Source organism: Centroberyx gerrardi, chromosome 7 (assembly GCF_048128805.1).
Source record: "Centroberyx gerrardi isolate f3 chromosome 7, fCenGer3.hap1.cur.20231027, whole genome shotgun sequence".
NCBI classification, from domain to species: domain Eukaryota; kingdom Metazoa; phylum Chordata; class Actinopteri; order Beryciformes; family Berycidae; genus Centroberyx; species Centroberyx gerrardi.
In genome coordinates this window covers 13,497,685-13,516,130 of record NC_136003.1, presented here as the reverse complement: position 1 = coordinate 13,516,130, position 18,446 = coordinate 13,497,685, and the positions used below count along the sequence as shown (strand labels likewise).

Below are 18,446 nucleotides of genomic sequence, written 5' to 3'. Positions count from 1 at the left end.
TTAGAAACAAATTTCCACTATAGTTGACTGCTGAAACGGCAATGGATCCCTACAGTATGTGTACATCAATCGATTTGCTAAACATTTCTTCTCATTTCTCCTGTATCTACTGTGTTACTGTGTGCTTGATTGCGTTTTTAGAGAGAATGCTGTCTTGTAAGCACATATGGGATGTGACTCCCGCAATTCCCACTGCCCCCCACCCCACCCCACCCCACCCCACCCTATCCCGTCACCCCACTGCCAACAAATCACCAACAAATCACCTTTATTTGAGATTTTATGTTATATTTATGCCAAGTACTCTAATTGATTCTAACTGTAAATATTTATTTCAGAAATGTATGTTTGTATAAGTCTTCCCTTGTTTCATTTGGGTTGAACCCTCTTACTGGCAAAATTTCATTGCTCAGATTTCCTCTGCAGCTCTAGTGTTGATGTTGTCGGCACATTCAGTTTTCATTTACAGCAGCAAGTGTTGCTTTTCTTTGACAAAGCTGAAGCAGTGTGGCCATCTAGTGACCACAGTCAATGCCTCGTTCCAAACAGGCTACAACCATAGCATTAGGCACTCTGTGACTCATGAAAGAGCAATAGGAAAAGTGCTTTGTCTGTTTTATCTTGACTAAAGTGGCCTAGTCAAGGAAAGCACACAAAGAATTATTAATTATTAATTATTAAGGTACTTACATATTTCTTGCTTTATGGCAACAATGTGAAACCATCAAACGTGTTGTGCAATCATTATTTTCCTTTATGTGTTCAATTGTTCATCTATGGGGAGAAGATTCTGCAACTTAGGCACAAATGTAATCTTATCTTTCTAACACCTGAACCCCCGAAAAAAATGTATAGTAAATCGCATGATTGTTTAATGTGATACATTTATTCACAAGTAGTCCTGTATAGCAACACAATTTGTTCTGCTGTTCTGAATGCTGGATGGCATAACTATTCCTCTTTCTTCCCATAGTTCTTGCAGAGAAAAAGAGCGCATAGTGCATCGCCTTCAGTGTTTACACATTTGATTCAAAGGATCAAGCTCCTTCCCAGCAGGAATGTGGGAAATTCCCCAAACTTAATTTGACAGAATCCAAGCAGGAGTGCCTAAATACCAACACACTACAAACACCAGAAATTCACATGCAATGTAAGAACAACACCTTATCATACATAGGACCATGTTTTGCTTTTCACGATTACTGCCATTATATCTGCCTAGTTTGACTTTGCCCTTCAACTGCTGATGTCACCAATGTATTCCAGTCGGAGAGGTCAAAGGTCAGCTGCGTGTCCGTGAGAACTCAAAACAGGGAGCATATTGATTATCAGAGAGCAATCTGACAGATACCCTGTCGCAAGGATTGGTCCAAAGTTCATTGCCATCCAACACCGACAGACTGAGACACACGAAACAGAATCTACTGAGAGGGACTGAGACGGGGAGAGAGGAGAGAGAGGAGACAGAGAAGAGAGGTGTCGAGAGCAACAGAGGATCATATACAGTATATAGGTAACCAAGGCAATAAAGACAGGACAGAAACAGGAGAAATAAGGTGTCCAACAGAGACACGTCCGTCAGCACCCACATCAGTCCTGATTTTGAGGAGATGGACATCCTTGAGACTGACGCCTATGACAAGAGGCAGAGGAGAAATACGGTAGCTAAAACTGTTTTCACTCTTTGTCACTCTTGTATAGAATCATTAAGAGATTCACTACTTGTATATACTGTATGTTACTTATACAAATATTCCCTTATGGACATGATGGAATTCTCTATAATCATCATACCAGTCTATCCGTTTGCATATTCAAGTTGTGATGTTTCTCAATCATTTGTCACCCTCATTCCTCCCCTCCTTCCTCTCTATCAGTCCTGCGCTCTCTTTCTCTATCTTTTGCCTTTCTTTTTGGCCACAGCGGCCTACTTCTACCTATGGACTCCCGACTCCCCCCCTTCCATCGTGGCTGCAGGTGTGAAGGCAGCGCCCACGCTCCTATTGGCTGTGCTAGTGCTGAGCTGGAATGGAGGTCAGAGTGTGCTGGGTGTGGCGGGAGGACTGGTCTTCTCAGCTGTTGGTGACTGCTGCCTGATATGGCCCGAACTTTTTATCCATGGTAAGACAGCCTTGTGCGTCTGTGTGTGAAATGCCAAAATTCAGGCGTCTCTGAGTGTTGAATATTGCATGTCAGTCCTTAATATGTTTTGAACATCTCACATATCTGTTTCAGGAATGGGTGCATTTGCTGTGGCTCATCTGCAGTACTCACTCACCTTCCTCTCCACTCGCTATGCAACATATTCCTCCTCCTCCTGGACCCGCTTCCTATATCTGATCCTGTTTGTGGTGGGAGGAGGTTTTTACATCTACCTATATCCCTACCTGCAGAAGACACCCGACTCGGCTCTACTGACTCCAGCCGTTGGGGTGTACATCGCCTTAATTGCTCTAATGGCGACATTAGCCATTCGAACCCGCCGGGCAGCAACACTGTTAGGAAGTCTGTCCTTCATGGTCTCCGACCTGATGCTGGCTCTGCAATTTTTCAAGGTGACGGCACCACTGGAGCATGGCAACACCATTGTCATGGTAACATATTATTTGGCACAGCTACTGATCGCTGTGGGTGATGTGAAAGCGGTGGAGAACAAGGATGACTTTTCAAAATGGAAGAGGTCCTAGCCTGCATCCCTGTGGCATCCCTCAAGGCTGAAGTATCTTCCTCACCTTTCCTTCATCTGTGAAATCCCAATACTTCCTATGAAAAGTTCCTGTAGGTCCTGGCTTTTTGAAAATGAACCCATCAAATGAAGGAATAGAAGAAGAGGCAACAGTAGCTTATGGGATAATCAGTCGGCAGGACAACGACAATTCTTGGACTGGTCAGCACTCGACAGCTACTGGCTGTGTTCAGGACTTTACTGAGAATGAGACCTTACAACTGGAAAAGACGGAACAAACGAGCAGCTTGTAAGAGACGATCCCTTACTGTGCAGACAAAGATTTCAATAGTTATGTGTTTCCAATTTGTATTGGATATTCCAACAAATCATACTGATATAACGTCTCAAAACACCCCCAGATGATTCAATCTCAAATGTGTAACTCTCTTCTCTTAACTGTATGCCAAAATCAAGTAATATCTGTTTTTGAATATGGATTTTGGATTAAATATTCTATCTATAATATCATATTCTGTGATTTGTGTCCATATATTTTAATCAGCGATGTTGCACTATATTGTAGATTGTACAGGTAGTGGAAATGTTTTCCACTTGTGAGCTGCCATCATACATAAAATGGCCATTTGTTTTATTCATAATAAATAAATACGGTGTAAAAAAAAAACTATGATGTTTGTCATTCTGAGTCAAGTTGAAGAAACAATTGATAATTGAGAAATTGAAATTGAAATGATGACACTGTTTTTAAACTGAATTGTTCAGACAAACCTATCTAAGCAATGAACGATGAACTTGGGCTGTAAATATTATCCAACATAAAAAAAGGACAAAAAAATAGAAAGAAAATGTGGTTTAAAGTATGGTAACTACCTATAACCAAGATGCTTGGTGTTACATTTGAGATTTTAAAAACTGAAAACACTGGACTGGAAATCGACAACGTAAGAGCTGACTTGAGCACACCTACAGTTCAAGAGATATTTTTTTTACATCAGATTCATGGACAATGTAAATTCCAGCCCCTCATGGGCATTTCTATCCTCCAGTAACATGCAAAATGGACAGCAACTTTGTCCTCAGGGAGACGACGTTGCTTAGCATCCATGATCCATGTCCTTGTCCAGTGATACCAAAGCAAGTGAGGTGAATAACCAGTAAGAGTTCAGCGATCCATTCCATTGTCATCTGACTGTTGCCCACGGAAACACATCGCCCTCAACCGCTCACAGAAGTCCAATTCTTCCTGTTAGAAACAAAAATGTGACATGACACTTAGTCATACATTTTTTGTCTGTTAAGTGTTTTGCAAAAAACACATTATTACCATCTGTCATGGTATGCTATGTTTTGATTTTGCATTCAGACTTAAAGGGTTCTGTTTTCGTATCAAAATAAAATTGGCCAACATATCATCCACAAAAAGGGTGGGTAAACTTTTGAATAGGAAAAAATGAACGGTAATGAATAGGAGCTGCTGGTGTCACTATATACTTGTAGGTGCATTTACATGGGGGTAAGGCTGCTGAAAACTAACCATGTTATACCAAAGTGAAACATCACTTTAAGTCTGAACACACGATCACAATGCTTAAGACCATTTTTACCATGTTGAGTTAGTGCTTTGCAACAGGCTGGAAGATGTAAGGATTACCTGACTCTCGTCTTTTCCCTGGAGCTCTTTGGCTCGCTGTTTGAGCAGCTCCTCCAGGCCGAGAGAAGGACTCCTGCAGTCTCTAAGGCCCTGTGGGCAATCTTCCACCAGACTGGACACACAAATAGGAAGAAGGGGATAAATAATGGTGCGTTCAATGGAGAGAGTGAGAGTGTGAGCGAGGGAGAGAACGTTTCTTACCAGCAAAGGGCGCCAAGCACGTGTTCGTGGAAAGGCGAGTGGGGCGTGCGAACAACAGATACCAGCTGTTGTGCCATACCCATGGAGAGAACCGTGTCTGGAGGAAAGAGGAAACAGGCTTCAGACACATCAGAGCCGGAACGAATTCAAGCCCCAGTATCAGTTCAGGCAAGAACTAACTTTACCATTTCAATGCTCCCATGCTTAACGGAACAAAATCCAGAAGTTGACACTTGATACAGATTTATGTATCAGATTAGTCCTTTGTTTCTAGCTTTGGGAGCAGCAACAATAGGAATTAAGTTTTCAGATGTATTTTTGGATTAATGGTCAGACGCTCTCGGGCTTGCCATACAAGTGCACAATATATGTAGGCCATTATCATATTATAACCAGTATTAGCTTTCAAAAACCCATACTGGTTGAACTCTAGTTGCTATGTAGCCACTTTAATAGTTGTTCAATATGCCTCATACACCCATACCTTTCTGCTCCGGGTGTGCTGTCAGCAGGTTGAGCAGAAGGAACGCCGACTTGGTCCTTAGCTTCTCATTGTCAGACTGCATGCCTCGCATCAGCACAGAGAAGCCATCGTGAGAGAGGAACGCCCGCAGGCCCGCCTCCTGCTCCCGGACCAGACCTACAGCAACAAACGGGCACAATCACACTACTGTATGTTGTTGGCCAGTTAACTTGAAACTACAGTATATCAAGGCAACACGAATTAAGGCCTGAGAGCTGTAAGGGCTCCCCGGTGCTCATAATTTCTTTTATGCATACATTTCATTCCAATAAACAGAACTAGTCATGGTAAACTGGACCAGTGCATTAACGGTCATTCACTCATTCATTATGTACGTCGTCAATATGTCTCTGCACCAACATCAACTGTACGTTTACTGTAATGGCCGATTCAAGTGATTGGGATTCTGATTCTGTAAAAACGACTGAATCCGTGTCCTGTATACCACAACATTAATTTCCTATCACACCTTTGGAGCAATCATGGCATAAAAGTAGTAATGTTACGTCTGGTGAAGCTCCGAAGCGCGATTCAAACTCGGAAGTACTTTCAAGTGAACCACAGCTTCGGAGCTTGCTTTGTTACGGAAAATGTCACGTGAATGATGACGTTCGAAGCAGCGACTGCTTCATTCCCGCAGTGAATCACATGACTGCTTCGATTGGCCGAGTACCGGGTTTGTCAGATTTGAAACGTATTGGCGGCTTTCCCTTTAAAATGAACCGTAAGAATGAACAAATCATGGGTTGTAGTATTAGTATAGCGTCGTCGTTGTGGACAGTCGATTAGATTGCGTTTATTTCTGTATCATGATTGAGCCAGAAAGAAAGAGCTGCCCTTCCCCAGTGTGGGAATATTTTGAATTTACCCTAACAAGGTTGTCATATTACACAAATGCCTTTGCCTAAATAACAGTTTCACTTGATTTCTGTTTGAAACAGACATATAAATGCCCAACCAAATCAATGTGTTTGTGCAGCACATTCCAGATAATAGCAAAATACAGGCTATTTCAAAACGTATTACTGAATTACCTCTGCCCAAGTGCCCAATGACAGTCTGTCCTTAAGCACTTTCTCCCTATTGTTCCACTTTATCAGAAGTTGTTGTCTTTATTTATCCCTTTTGTTCTTCTGTCCTTGCGTTTATTATCAAAAAATATTCACTCTCACACTCAATATTTTATTATGAAGTTTGAACCACTGAAAAACACAAATTCATGCACACGTATTTATCACGTATGTGGAATCGAACCCGGGTCTACCATGTGGGCGGGCAAAAGCTTCCTCTGTTCACTATACAGACCAGTTACCTATAGGAGGGCTCATAGACTATAAAGCTGTTACTAGTCGTCTGGTTTACTGTGCTACACTCTGTTCACTAGTAGAGGTGATATGTCTCATCTCATATGAAGCTTCGAGTGCTGAACCCATTTTCGACCCTGTGTGTGAAAACCGTAATGCTTCAGAAAGCTTCATTTCGCCATCACTACATAAAAGGTCATAGCTGCATATTCTGAAGTGTCTGACACAATCAGTCCAACCAAAGCACCTAATGAACCTGCTGTTCAGTTGCAAGTTGGCAGTTTTGCATTGGAGGCGATTTGTAGTTCAGTGATTTTACACACTGGCCCCCTGTTTGTACCAAAGCTCTTATATACTCACATGAGACGGCGTAGAGAGCTTTCACTCTGACCGTGGGATGGGGGTCCGAGTCTGTCAGCTGCAGCAGTTTTGGCAGCGCCCCCATGCTAAGCAAGTGGAACTGCACCTCTGGCATGTTCTGGGCACAGGAGGCGATAAGCTGGGCAGCGCGCCACCTCACCCCACTTTGGGCATGACACAGGCACTGGGAGACGCACAGCTCCAGCCCGCCCAGAACCATCAGGTCTGAGAGACAGAGAGAGGGGACACAGTCAGGGTGGAGCCAATAAATGCATTATATTTACTTATAACCTCTTTGTAGCTTCTGGACCAAGGGTCAAGCTGATCTAGGGACTGCTTGGAGAATGTCAAATCTATAATGTTTTATAATATATGGTTTGATAATCTGTAATTTCTCATTTCAAAGTATTTCCTAGGGTTAGTGTTATTGTGTGGGATTCAGATAATAATACATCATCATTTATTCAGTCATGATTTTTACTGTTGTCTATCATAGTTCTGGTTTGATTTGAATTTTCTAAACTCAGCATGAGGTCACCTGCCAAAACTGGGTAGCCCTGCCCTAAGGTAAGATTCAGAGGCTTTGGTGGCATATATACACACAACTGTAGGCTTATTCATTAGTTTCACACCATTTGTTACAAACCTCTAGCATTGTCCAGGTTCTCACAAAGCTCTGACAGCAGCTCCAGGGCTGATTCCCTCTCGTCTTCATCCTCTTCCTCCCTCTCCTCCTCTCCTTCTCTCTCCCTTACGCTCATTCCATCTTTGCGTAGGACAGTCAAGCATTGCCTCATCTGCTCCACCTCATCCATCTGGCCTTTACACACCTCTGCAAGAGCTCCTCTCAACCACTCTTTCCTCTGGAACAGAGAGAGAGCGAGGGACAGTTAAATCATGTAAATTAAATAATCATGTATGCCTATTTTCTACCAAACTGACCATGTTAATGTTATTAATGATCGTTCTGGGACAAATACTTTTGACTGATTTGACCACAAACTGACCAGAAACAGCATACAGTTACCTCCTGTGACAAGGGTTCAAGAGAGGCAGGTCCCTCTGAAGCAGAGCCGGCCTCTACAGCCAGCTGCAGGACGCCCTGAAGATTGTGGGGGTGTCTTCTGTTTTGTCTGTCTTCTGCCATGATGTTTTAGACTGGGACAAAACAAACTGATTTAAAACTAGTCAAGAACAGATGGATTTCAGAAGAGTCTGTCTGAGTCAAAGACAATAAAACATGACAGGACTACACAATACCAGTCCCATAAACAGGCATATGACCTGACCAGGCAAACAGCTTTTTGAGTAGTTTACACTTTAGGACTGAAGCATGCCACTTGTAGTCTCCTATTCATAACTGTAGGCAAGGGCGTAACTTTGGTTTGAGAAGTGGGGGGGACACAATAAAACGGGGAGTCTGGGGGTGCTCCCCCCCCAAAAAAATGCTATTTGAATCCCATTTCCTGCATTTCAACATACATTTAGGGACTACGGTAACCAATACAAAATCCGGGAAATAATTAAAGTTGGTCATCATGCTAAATTCTGCCAGAATAGTACTAAATATGCATATCTTACTTTGTCTTACATGTCTTACTTTCTGTATTGTTCAACTCACAACTTTACTGAACTTCACGTTGAGTTATTCAATTATGGATATATATATATATATATTTTGCAGAATAGGACTGACAGATCTATGGTACATTATTGTGGCACTATCGATAGATAATGTGTCATTTGCAACTTCAATCACAACGAACATATACAAAATGTATCAAAGAATATGAAACTTTATTTTAGACGTTTTTTAGAAGTCACACACTGTCAATACTATACTATACTGCTCAGAAAGTCGCTAGAAGTCGCCAGATGACGTCATACGATAATTTGCATATCAATATATAATGCTGCACTTGTTATGCACGCCGCGGCGTAGCCCGTTTTAATCTAAGTGCTGACTCCGCCCACCCGGGCCAGTTTCGGCGTACGCCGGTAACAATTACAAGTGGACCCTATCCTACAGTCCCTGCTCTCAGCGGAGAGAGGGGGCTACGATGTGTGTGCCAAGCGCTGTGATCATCAGACCTCTCTGGATTAGACAAGCAAGTAGAGCAAACCGGCATCAGCTGTACCAATTTATTGCCAAATGCTTTGGAATTCAACACTTTAACATTGCTTCCCATGGTCAGAAAAAGTCGCCTTTGAGAAATAAAGTCGCCAGGGGGGTCTGAAAAGTCGCTAAGTCTAGCGACAAAGTCGCCAAGTTGGCAACACTGGTCCACAGACGCCAAAATGTACTATAGAACCGCGTAGGCAGGCTGTCCGTGTCCGCGGCAATTTTTTGGAGTATATCAGGGCCTTACCATCAGCAGCTCAATTCACATTCTCAGCCAGAATCTGACGGCTGGCCAAACAGTAGCGTATTAAGCACGATTTTTGCGGTTAAAAAAGTGAGGGGGACACAAACGGGATTTTGAAAAGAGTCCCCGTCCCCAGTGGAAATTACGCCCCAGACTGTAGGATTGCAGTCACTAGTTAGTTTCAGAACCATGTTGACTGAGAAGATTTACACAAACATAGAAGTCCTAGATTCTAGGCTTGATACAAGGAAGTTGTTATAGCTTGTATGCTCTTCAACTAGCTAACACTAGCTATGCATAATCAAGCATTTACCAGTTAGTCAGGAGCTAGCTAGGTAGTTGTCGTTCTCACAACATCAGTTTATTCTTAACTTACCTTTCCAAGTGTCCTATATGACTGTGTTAAATAAATCCACTTTACGTTTCTTTGATTAAATCCTTGACAAGCCCGCTAACTCTCCTTATAAACACTGGAATAAGAAGACGCTAGAACATTCTAGCTAGCTGATCTCGTGAGTGACAAGGAGGCTGCCATCTTTACCGTAAAGCCTCAACCAAACTGGCAGGCAGAGTTCCCTTGAGCGTATTTTTCGCTCACTTTAACGTAATTTCAGTCTTCAAAATACACCATAACCCAGTGAAAGCGAAAGTGATATAATCCGTATGTAAGAAGTAACTGCGATAGTTAGGTCCAACAGCAAATTCTGTGATATTAGCGCAGTTTAGGTAAACGAGTGACGTCTACATGCGCGACTACTACCGATCCAAGCTGTCAAGTTGTAATGACGTCAGATTAGTTGACTTGTCCAGAGAGTACTAGAAGATATGAGAGGTAGTTTTGCACTCACTTCTGTCTTCGACTAGATCGCTCCTGTTTGGTCAAATTTGTTCATCAAAGATTGGCTCCGATATTTTCCTGCTTACGGAGAGCTCAATGAGAAGAGAAAAAAATAAATAAGAAGAGGAAAGGAGGGAGAGAGAGAGGAAAAAAAGCTACATTCAATTACTATATAGCTATCTATAGTATTTATTATTTTTTTCTTATATAAGGAAGTTTTTGTAATGCTTTTTGTTAGTTCCCTTTGAGAGGAGTTAAAAAATAGTGCGAATCTGTGCAACTTTAGGGGCTATGATCTAATGCAGTGGTTTCCAAAGTGGGGTCCAAGGACCTCCAGGGGTCCCTGGACCCCAGCCAAATTAAGAATACCATAAATTCACCGTTATTCCATTAGCAAGAGGTTAGCATGAGTTTCATTCTCCCCACTGTTTTCATCTTACTTACAGAACAGACAGTTATGCAACTCCACACTAAATCACAACTAACTCCAAAAATCTTACCAATGGTCCATGGTCAAATGCACATCTATTTGGTTGGTCCTTGACCTGAAAAAGTTAGGAACCCACTGGTCTGTGTACATTGTTGCACCTGCCATCAGTAAGATCAGTATCACCACTTTGGAATTTATCCAATTAAATCATCATGTTTTCACTTATGCCAGTTATAATCTGTTGTTGCAGCAAATAAAAAATATGGCATTTTTGTAGCGCAACTACATGTGCGCTTGTGCAAACTCTTTGGTTGTAGCGGACCCGTCTCTGCAGGCTGCAGTCGGTGAATTTATCTCTTATTCACGGAACATCTTTGGCTCGTCTCATCGTCCAAGATGGCGGCGCTTGTGGGGCTGCGTGCATGTTTCTCTGGTAAATAACCCTATCTAAAGTAGTATCCGCTTTTGACTGTTTATTATTTCATAGCCCTCTAATATATTGTGCATACATTTGATGTGCGCATGTAGAATACATTCTTTGCATCTGTCGAAAGTTAACAAAACATGGGAAACGAGGTGATGCTGTCTCTTCCGATAGCAAGGTCACGTTACTCGCTAGCTGGTGTTCCCAACGTTAAGCTAGCTGATGATGAGGACTGACTGATGACTGAGGAAGATATTGTAGATAATGAGATGTCTTGTGGCTAGTTGCTGATGCCTTCTGGTCGTTCAGTTCATGCTAATCTGAAGAACTTCGCTGTTAACACTCAATCACATTGACGAGTCTTTCATTCTGATTCAATGGATTTGTTAGCTTAACGTTAGCTGGTTAGCAGCCGTCTCTGCAGGATTCAGATATACTGGCTGGTTTTACCTCATGTAAGCTACAGTAACGTTACCTGAACGGTCGATTCGCCATGAAGTTAATGCAAAGAATACAAACCAGGCGACGCTCCCAGTGAGCCATGTGTGACAGTTTCACTGGACTGGACACTTGAAAGGGCAATACATCATTATGGTCTGAGACTGTCCAGTTAACCTGTAGATATGAACAACTCAAAGCCAGAAACCAGACAACTAAGACTTGACCATGTGATGTCATCAAATGACCTAGAATAATGTAAAATCTGGAGCTGCTTCATAGAAAGTCAACTGTGAAATGTGTTGTAGGTGACAGAGACAGCACCCAGGGGGTTTCTTGAGGTTGCATATTCTGCTTCAGAGCCCATAACACTGTTACAGCCCATTTGAGGTTCAAACCAAAATGTTTTGGTGGTCCACAAAATAATTTTCCCATTCATTGTCCATGGAGCTAAAGTGTGCATCCTGATGACATCACAAGTTTGAGTTGTGGCTTTCTGGTTTCTGGCTCTGGGATAGTTGTTGATCAGACAGTCAGCAGAGGTGTCAGAAAAACAGTCATTTGACAGTAAAATTAATGTCATTGGCAGTAAATTTGCACTGCCTTAGCCCAGTGGATAAAGCCATAAATCAATCCCTTATGTGTGAAATCTTAGACTGTATAAATATTATGAAATAAACATCATTATCTATCATTATATCAAGTTTATACAATTCTCACCTATTGATTCATGCTGCTCAGCCCTTCAGCTTTCTTCGCCAAGTCTCCTGCACAGCTCCTTTAAGCTGGTGAGTATCTACACAACTTTAGCCTGCTTAATATGGATTTTGTAAAGCTGTTATTGTGAAGTAGCACCGATGCTGTAAACAACAAACTGACTGTGTTTCCCTCTGTGTCTCTTTGTGTGGCAGTGTGCTGTGCCTCTCAGTCGGCGGACCTTTGCTGCAGAGGCGAAGAAGACGTACAGCAGAGACAAACCCCATGTCAACATTGGAACAATCGGCCATGTTGATCACGGCAAGACCACACTGACTGCAGCCATCACTAAAGGTGCAAGAAGATTATTTTTTTGGTTAATCATTTAGTCTATAAAATGTCAAAAATAATGACAAATGCCCATCACAAGTTACCAGAGCCCAAAGTGATGCCTTAAAATTGCTTACTTTGTCTGACCAGCTGCTAAAAAAAAACCATAGTATTCATTTTATGATGATATGAAACAGAGAAAGCATTAGCATTTGTGAAGCTGTAACCAGCAAATGTTTGTTTTTTTTTACTTGATAAATGACTAAAACGATTAAAACATTATCCAAATTATAATTTGTTCATTTTCTGATGATCGACTAGTTGAGTAATCAACTAGTCGATCTAATGATTGTTTCAGAACTACACATTGGACTAGATAACAGCGAAGCCAACGGCCCGTATCGACTGTCTGTTTCTTTCCTCAGTGCTGGCTGAGGCAGGCGGTGCTAGCTACAAAAAGTATGAGGACATTGACAACGCCCCCGAGGAGAAGGCCAGAGGAATCACCATCAACGCCTCTCATGTAGAATACACCACAGCCAACAGACACTACGCTCACACAGACTGTCCCGGACACGCCGACTATATCAAGGTAGCTGTTTCTCTTCTTCTAACCCTCTGCGAGTAACCAGACCAAGAAAACATTCACCATGATGCAGCTTCTAACTGATTTGAGCTGATGTGATTCTTTTTCTCAGGTTTTCAGTATTTTTTTACTTCAGGATTTTCAGCTTTTTAGACAAAATTGTCAAGTGGTAAATTGTTGTTAATGTGTCATGTATCTGCTGTTTTTCCCACAAGTAATTGGATCAAAGGGAAATGGATAAAAAATAGAATGATCTTTCCTCCATGTGAGCTGAGTCATGGACAGGTGTGAATGGTCACACATTGTTAATTGGAGGACCAGAAGAGTTGCATTTAAAAAAAAAAAGCAGCATCTCTAAATGCCTGAAATGTACCATTAAACATGATTTTTTTCAAGATGAACCACTTTTTGCAGTATGAATGCCACTTAAATCCCCCCCTTTTTTTTTTTTTTTTTGTCTGTGTTAGAACATGATTACCGGCACGGCCCAGATGGACGGCTGCATCCTGGTGGTGGCGGCCACCGACGGCCAGATGCCTCAGACACGCGAGCACCTCCTGCTGGCCAGGCAGATCGGCGTGGAGCACGTGGTGGTGTTCATCAACAAGGCCGACGCCGTGGAGGACAAGGAGATGCTGGAGCTGGTGGAGCTCGAGATCCGCGAGCTGCTCACCGAGTTCGGCTACGACGGCGAGAGCACGCCCGTCGTGATCGGCTCCGCCCTCTGCGCCCTGGAGGTGAGGGGCGGGTCCTGAGGGAACTGGACGTTGACTGAATAGCTGTGGCAAAACTCATGCAGTGTTTTACCTTCACATGTCAAAAGCATGGGCATGGATCTGGATCCATTTACAACATGTGACTAACTGGAGTACGTTTTGGGTCTTGGGAGTGTGAGTCATCTGGATGTGATGAGAATGTGTCTGACCAGATCGTTTTCTGTCCCATCTCAGAGCAGACAGCCTGATCTAGGTGTGAACGCAGTGATGAAACTGCTGGAGATTGTGGACACCTATGTTCCTCTGCCCAAGAGAGAGCTGGACAAACCCTTCCTTCTGCCCATCGAGGGGGTCTACTCTATCCCAGGTGGGGGAAAACTAGAGAAATGCAGCCTGCACACACACTTCAAAGTTGTTACAAACCAGGACAGGTGGTGGAGACGTGAAAAGATTATCTCTGTCTGTAGTGTTAAAACTTGAATTACCTTTCTTTCCAGGCAGGGGTACGGTTGTGACCGGCACTTTGGAAAGAGGAATGATCAAGAAGGGAGACGACTGTGAGTTTGTGGGGCATAATCGCGCCTTCAAGTCTGTGGTTACAGGTAAGTGAAAGAGGAGAACCATCAGGATCCCAAAGCATTGATCTAAAAACATAGCTCGTCTGTATTCGCCCCCCACTCACACACAAACACACACATACACACATATACACATATATACGGGAAGTTTGTCTTGATGTTCCTCTTTGTCCTGCCTCTCAGGTATTGAGATGTTCCACCAGTCTCTGGACCGGGCGGAAGCAGGAGACAACCTGGGCGCTCTGGTCCGCGGCCTGAAGAGGGAGGACATGAGGAGAGGCATGGTGATGAGCAAACCAGGATCCATCATGCCCCACCAGAAAGTCAAGGCCCAGGTCTGAGAATGCTGCTTTTTTTTACTGTTATTATCACTATTTGATGAGAAGATTCAAAGCAGCTTTGGTTTGTACTGAACTATAAGGTCTGGCTTGATGTCCTGTAGGGCTGCAACTAATGATTATTGTTTTCCATTAGATTTTGTTATCCATTAGTCTGTGGGTTAGTTTATTGAATAATTGGTGAATTTTAACAGCTAATTTTCACCAAGTATTACCAGCTACATTTACATTACATCTCTGTGTATAGACAGTTTTAACACAATTATAATAAAGTAAAATATACATTTAGATGAAGTTCCTAAGGTGTTCCTGATGTGATGATTATAGCAGTATTTCACTGGTGTGTATGTGATGATGACGTTTCCCCTCTCTCTGTTGCAGGTGTATGTTCTGAGTAAGGAGGAGGGAGGCAGACACAAGCCATTCGTCAGCAACTTCATGCCCGTCATGTTCTCTCTAACTTGGGACATGGCCTGTCGAGTCACTCTGCCCGGTGACAAGGTGAGTGTGTGTGTGTGTGTGTGTGTGTCAGTTGCAGTTAACTTTTTGCCAAGCAGTAGGTTGTTGGATTTCAGTTTTTCAGACAAATGTAATTTAATTCCAACCGTAACGATTCAGCCTGCTAATGCCTGTGTGTTAAACATTGTTTTGCCTTATGTAATTGCATGATGTTAAAGGTCCAGTCTGTAATAGCAGTCCGACATCTGATGTTGAAACACTGTCACCCCACCACTGGCTTTGTTTACATAGGGATTTATTGGATTGAAGGATTTTTTTCCCCACTCTGAAATTGTTTGACTGAGCTTTTTATATAAGGGCTGACGGTGTGTGACAGCTAAATCTGAGTTTCACATTTAGTTGTAGGCTTGTAAAAAGAATTGCTGATATTTGTTTGAAATCAGTAAAGCGAAATGATCCTGCATTTTGGGAAGTTGTATCACCCACTGTCGTATTTTTAGTCCATTTTAGTCCAACACTTGTAATTGAAGTAAACCAGCTGCAGTATGAGGAGCGGTAACCACCCCGCTCTCTTTCCCTGCAGGAAATGGTGATGCCGGGGGAGGACACCTCGCTGACGCTCACGCTCCGCCAGCCGATGGTCCTGGAGAAAGGCCAGCGGTTCACTCTCCGAGACGGAAACAGAACCATCGGCACCGGCCTGGTGACAGACATCATGCCCCTGACAGAAGAAGACCAGTGCAACTGGGGCACCTAGAGAGAGAATGAGAGGGGGGGGGGGGTGTGGGAATGTGATTGGGATGGGGTGGAAGGGGGGTGTATGTGTCTGGTCAATAAATAAATTGCTCATAGAAATATACATAAACACATGAACACACCTTAAACAGGAGAGAACTCTTAGGAACGCATGGCTGTATGGTGCAGTTCCACCCAACCAAAATACCTGTAATCTTGTCTTTGTGTTAAAAGGCCAGACTGTCATTTGTCATTTATGTAATAAAATTTATTTAATAAGAAGAATGCCTCTTAATGTTCTTTCTGTAGAGTGTTAGCTATCAAGCCAGCCAGCCAGTTTTCAGACGATAAGCCACAGCCTCCTCTGTGGGGAACACGACATGCACTTCTTTATTTCTTTCTCTGAATGTTGATTAAATTATGTAAAGCATTTAAATGACAAAAAAGTCACACAAACATGGAGAGGAGTAATTATATAATGGGCATGACAGTTGCCTCTGATAGTAGTAGGACAGAAAGCGATAATCCATGGGATTCCCAGTGTGGTCTGGTCTTCCATGACACCAATAGAATTTCCACTGGGCTTTTATGGGACTTGTGCAGTTTTTGAGAAGAATTGCATAACCTAGATGAAAGAAGAGAGGCTGCTGATTTCTCTAGATTGTTTTTAAAGTCCATTACCAGTCCAGATTTTTCCATTTCGTAGGGATGAACTTCCAACGCTTAACACTAGAAATTGTTTTATACCCTTCATCAGTCGGTGCCTCCTCACATGTCTGTCTCTGAATTCTCTGGACAGTTCCTTGGACTTGGTGGTAGTTTCTGCTCTGACATGCTCTGTCATCTGTGGGATCTTATAAAGACAATTGTGTTTACTTCTAAATCATGTCCACATGTAGACTCACATGTGGACATGGAAGACCAATCAAGTTGTAGATAAAACTTAATGACACTCGAATTTAGATGCATCTTAACTCAATTTGGAGAGTCACTACAAATGGGTTGAATACTTACTGACTGAAAACAGGCAGTTTCTGTGGCATCAGCAGTCTCACTGAACAGTTCCTTCTGTATGGACCAAGGTTATTAAACTAAAACTAATATGAAAACTATGGAGGACCAAAATAGTCACAATTAAATAAATATGTCAGTCAAATAAATAATTACGTAAATAAATACAGAAAGAAATTAATAATTGATTGATTGTTTTCCTTTAATTAATTTTAAAAAATGATAAGATTATTTCATAATTATTGTTTTCATAATAACATGACTATATTATATTTTTATTTCATAAAAACTTTTTTTATTTTTCAAATGGCTTTTATTTTAAATTACATGATGATTATTCAGAATTACATGTTTCAAAGTGGTTCTTTTATTTACCTTTTTCTTTTTTCATTGCTCCTCTTTTCATAATAACACTTTTAATTTCATAATGTCACTCACTAATGTCATAATTTCTCAGCCGTCTGTCAATCAAAGTGAATGGGGCGGGATCTATTTGCTGATTGTCTAATCCTTTGCAATCGATTATTTTTCCTGGCTCTGAGGCTGGTCTTGCCCCATGGGCCAAATGACGTAAAAAAAAAAGTCATAATATTACGACAATAAAGTGGTAATTTTGAGAAAATTCGAAATATTACTTTAATATATTATCAGCACCTGGATAAGAACCTGACACCGCGGGAGAGAAGAGGAGCAGTTCACTTCCCCACACAATCCCGACAGCTGCCAGCAGCTCCCAGCACTTCAGCTACACTCTGCTAACAGCTAACAGGTAACTGTAGGGAAATTGTCTGCTGACTCTAGCTATGTTTAGCATGCATTCCTACCTATGATTCCTACTATGGATGTCAATTTTGGGTAATTTTTCTTGGCCCAACATCTGTCATCGACCCTCATTATTAAAAGTTAACTAGGGAGATTATTAGGCTACTTCCTGGCTCTATTGAGTGCATTGATTCTTGTATTGATTAATACCTTCTACTATGACAGACGATACTATCTTCTACTACGATTCTGTTCTATTGTACTACAACTCTAGTATTTTTACTGTAGCTCTGTCATACTGTCATATAGTATGACTCTACCCCACTGATGTTGACCTGGTTTCTTCTGAGTGTATGTGCGTGCTAGAGGTTTTTTGTGAAACCTCCTGGAGATCTGTCCTCTCTGTCCTGTCTGTCTGAGGAGCCCAGACCCGGACCGAAGGCCCCAGTCTGAGCAGAGCAGAGTGCTGGGAGCTCCTGTTCTTCTCCAGCAGAACCTGATGGAGCAGGTAGGAAGACGGACCGGAGCCCCGTAGGCTTTGTGGAACCGATTAAGTCAACATTGATTTGTTAGGCTAACTCTAGTCAGGATTTTCATAATCCTCGGTTTTTTCAATGTGACCATGGCATCCCTCTCTGTGAAGTTCTCAAGACTATTCTTGATGAAACTACCTGCTTAAGCCTTCGTTTGACATTTAGTCAACTGAGAGTTGCCTGTGTTTTACCTTGCATCTGAAACCAATGAATGTAAATCATGATCAAAACAAAACATTTAATTCATGCATTGACTTACCTGCTATAGGTAAAATCACTGATCTGCTGGTAAGTGAATGTCCACTGGCTGCAGCAAGGATCCTGTCCATGTGTGTGACTTCTAGCCTACTGCCTGGTGTACAAGCCAATCATGGGACATTTGTCATCTGTCAAATTCAGCTGAAACCACCTAGATTTAGGCTAGTTGCTGTGGGTTGCTGAGTCTCGAAACATTTTGAAGCAGTTTACCTGATTGCTA

The 18,446-nt window shown here is 42.2% G+C and overlaps 3 protein-coding genes across 4 annotated transcripts; 2 read left to right on the top strand and 1 right to left on the bottom strand.

Annotated features, from left to right (window-relative positions):
• Window positions 1-1,610: 1,610 nt before the first annotated feature.
• tmem86b (transmembrane protein 86B) lies at window positions 1,611-2,699 on the top strand. The gene is made up of 3 exons (XM_071911930.2): window positions 1,611-1,661; window positions 1,878-2,121; window positions 2,236-2,699. Exons 1-3 carry the CDS (start codon window positions 1,611-1,613, stop codon window positions 2,685-2,687), a joined length of 747 nt encoding a protein of 248 aa, XP_071768031.1. The 3' UTR covers window positions 2,688-2,699.
• Window positions 2,142-9,791, bottom strand: hspbp1 (HSPA (heat shock 70kDa) binding protein, cytoplasmic cochaperone 1). Of its 2 annotated transcripts, none has more exons than XM_071911941.2 (8): window positions 9,636-9,791; window positions 7,756-7,886; window positions 7,375-7,591; window positions 6,729-6,953; window positions 5,026-5,181; window positions 4,542-4,638; window positions 4,341-4,452; window positions 2,142-3,932 (listed from the first exon to the last, which is right to left on the bottom strand). In XM_071911941.2, the coding sequence occupies exons 2-8, from the start codon at window positions 7,873-7,875 to the stop codon at window positions 3,852-3,854; spliced, it is 1,008 nt and encodes a 335-aa protein (XP_071768042.1). In that variant the 5' UTR covers window positions 7,876-7,886; window positions 9,636-9,791; the 3' UTR covers window positions 2,142-3,851. The 2 variants fall into 2 exon arrangements, with proteins under 2 accessions (XP_071768042.1, XP_071768041.1); XM_071911940.2 differs by lacking the exon at window positions 9,636-9,791 and adding an exon at window positions 9,471-9,628 and having other exon boundaries at window positions 2,768-3,932.
• Window positions 9,792-10,735: 944 nt separating this feature from the next.
• tufm (Tu translation elongation factor, mitochondrial) lies at window positions 10,736-15,956 on the top strand. Its single transcript, XM_071911934.2, has 10 exons — window positions 10,736-10,795; window positions 11,966-12,012; window positions 12,136-12,274; window positions 12,676-12,842; window positions 13,304-13,573; window positions 13,787-13,919; window positions 14,050-14,154; window positions 14,314-14,465; window positions 14,850-14,969; window positions 15,511-15,956. Exons 1-10 carry the CDS (start codon window positions 10,759-10,761, stop codon window positions 15,682-15,684), a joined length of 1,344 nt encoding a protein of 447 aa, XP_071768035.2. The 5' UTR covers window positions 10,736-10,758; the 3' UTR covers window positions 15,685-15,956.
• Window positions 15,957-18,446: the final 2,490 nt, after the last annotated feature.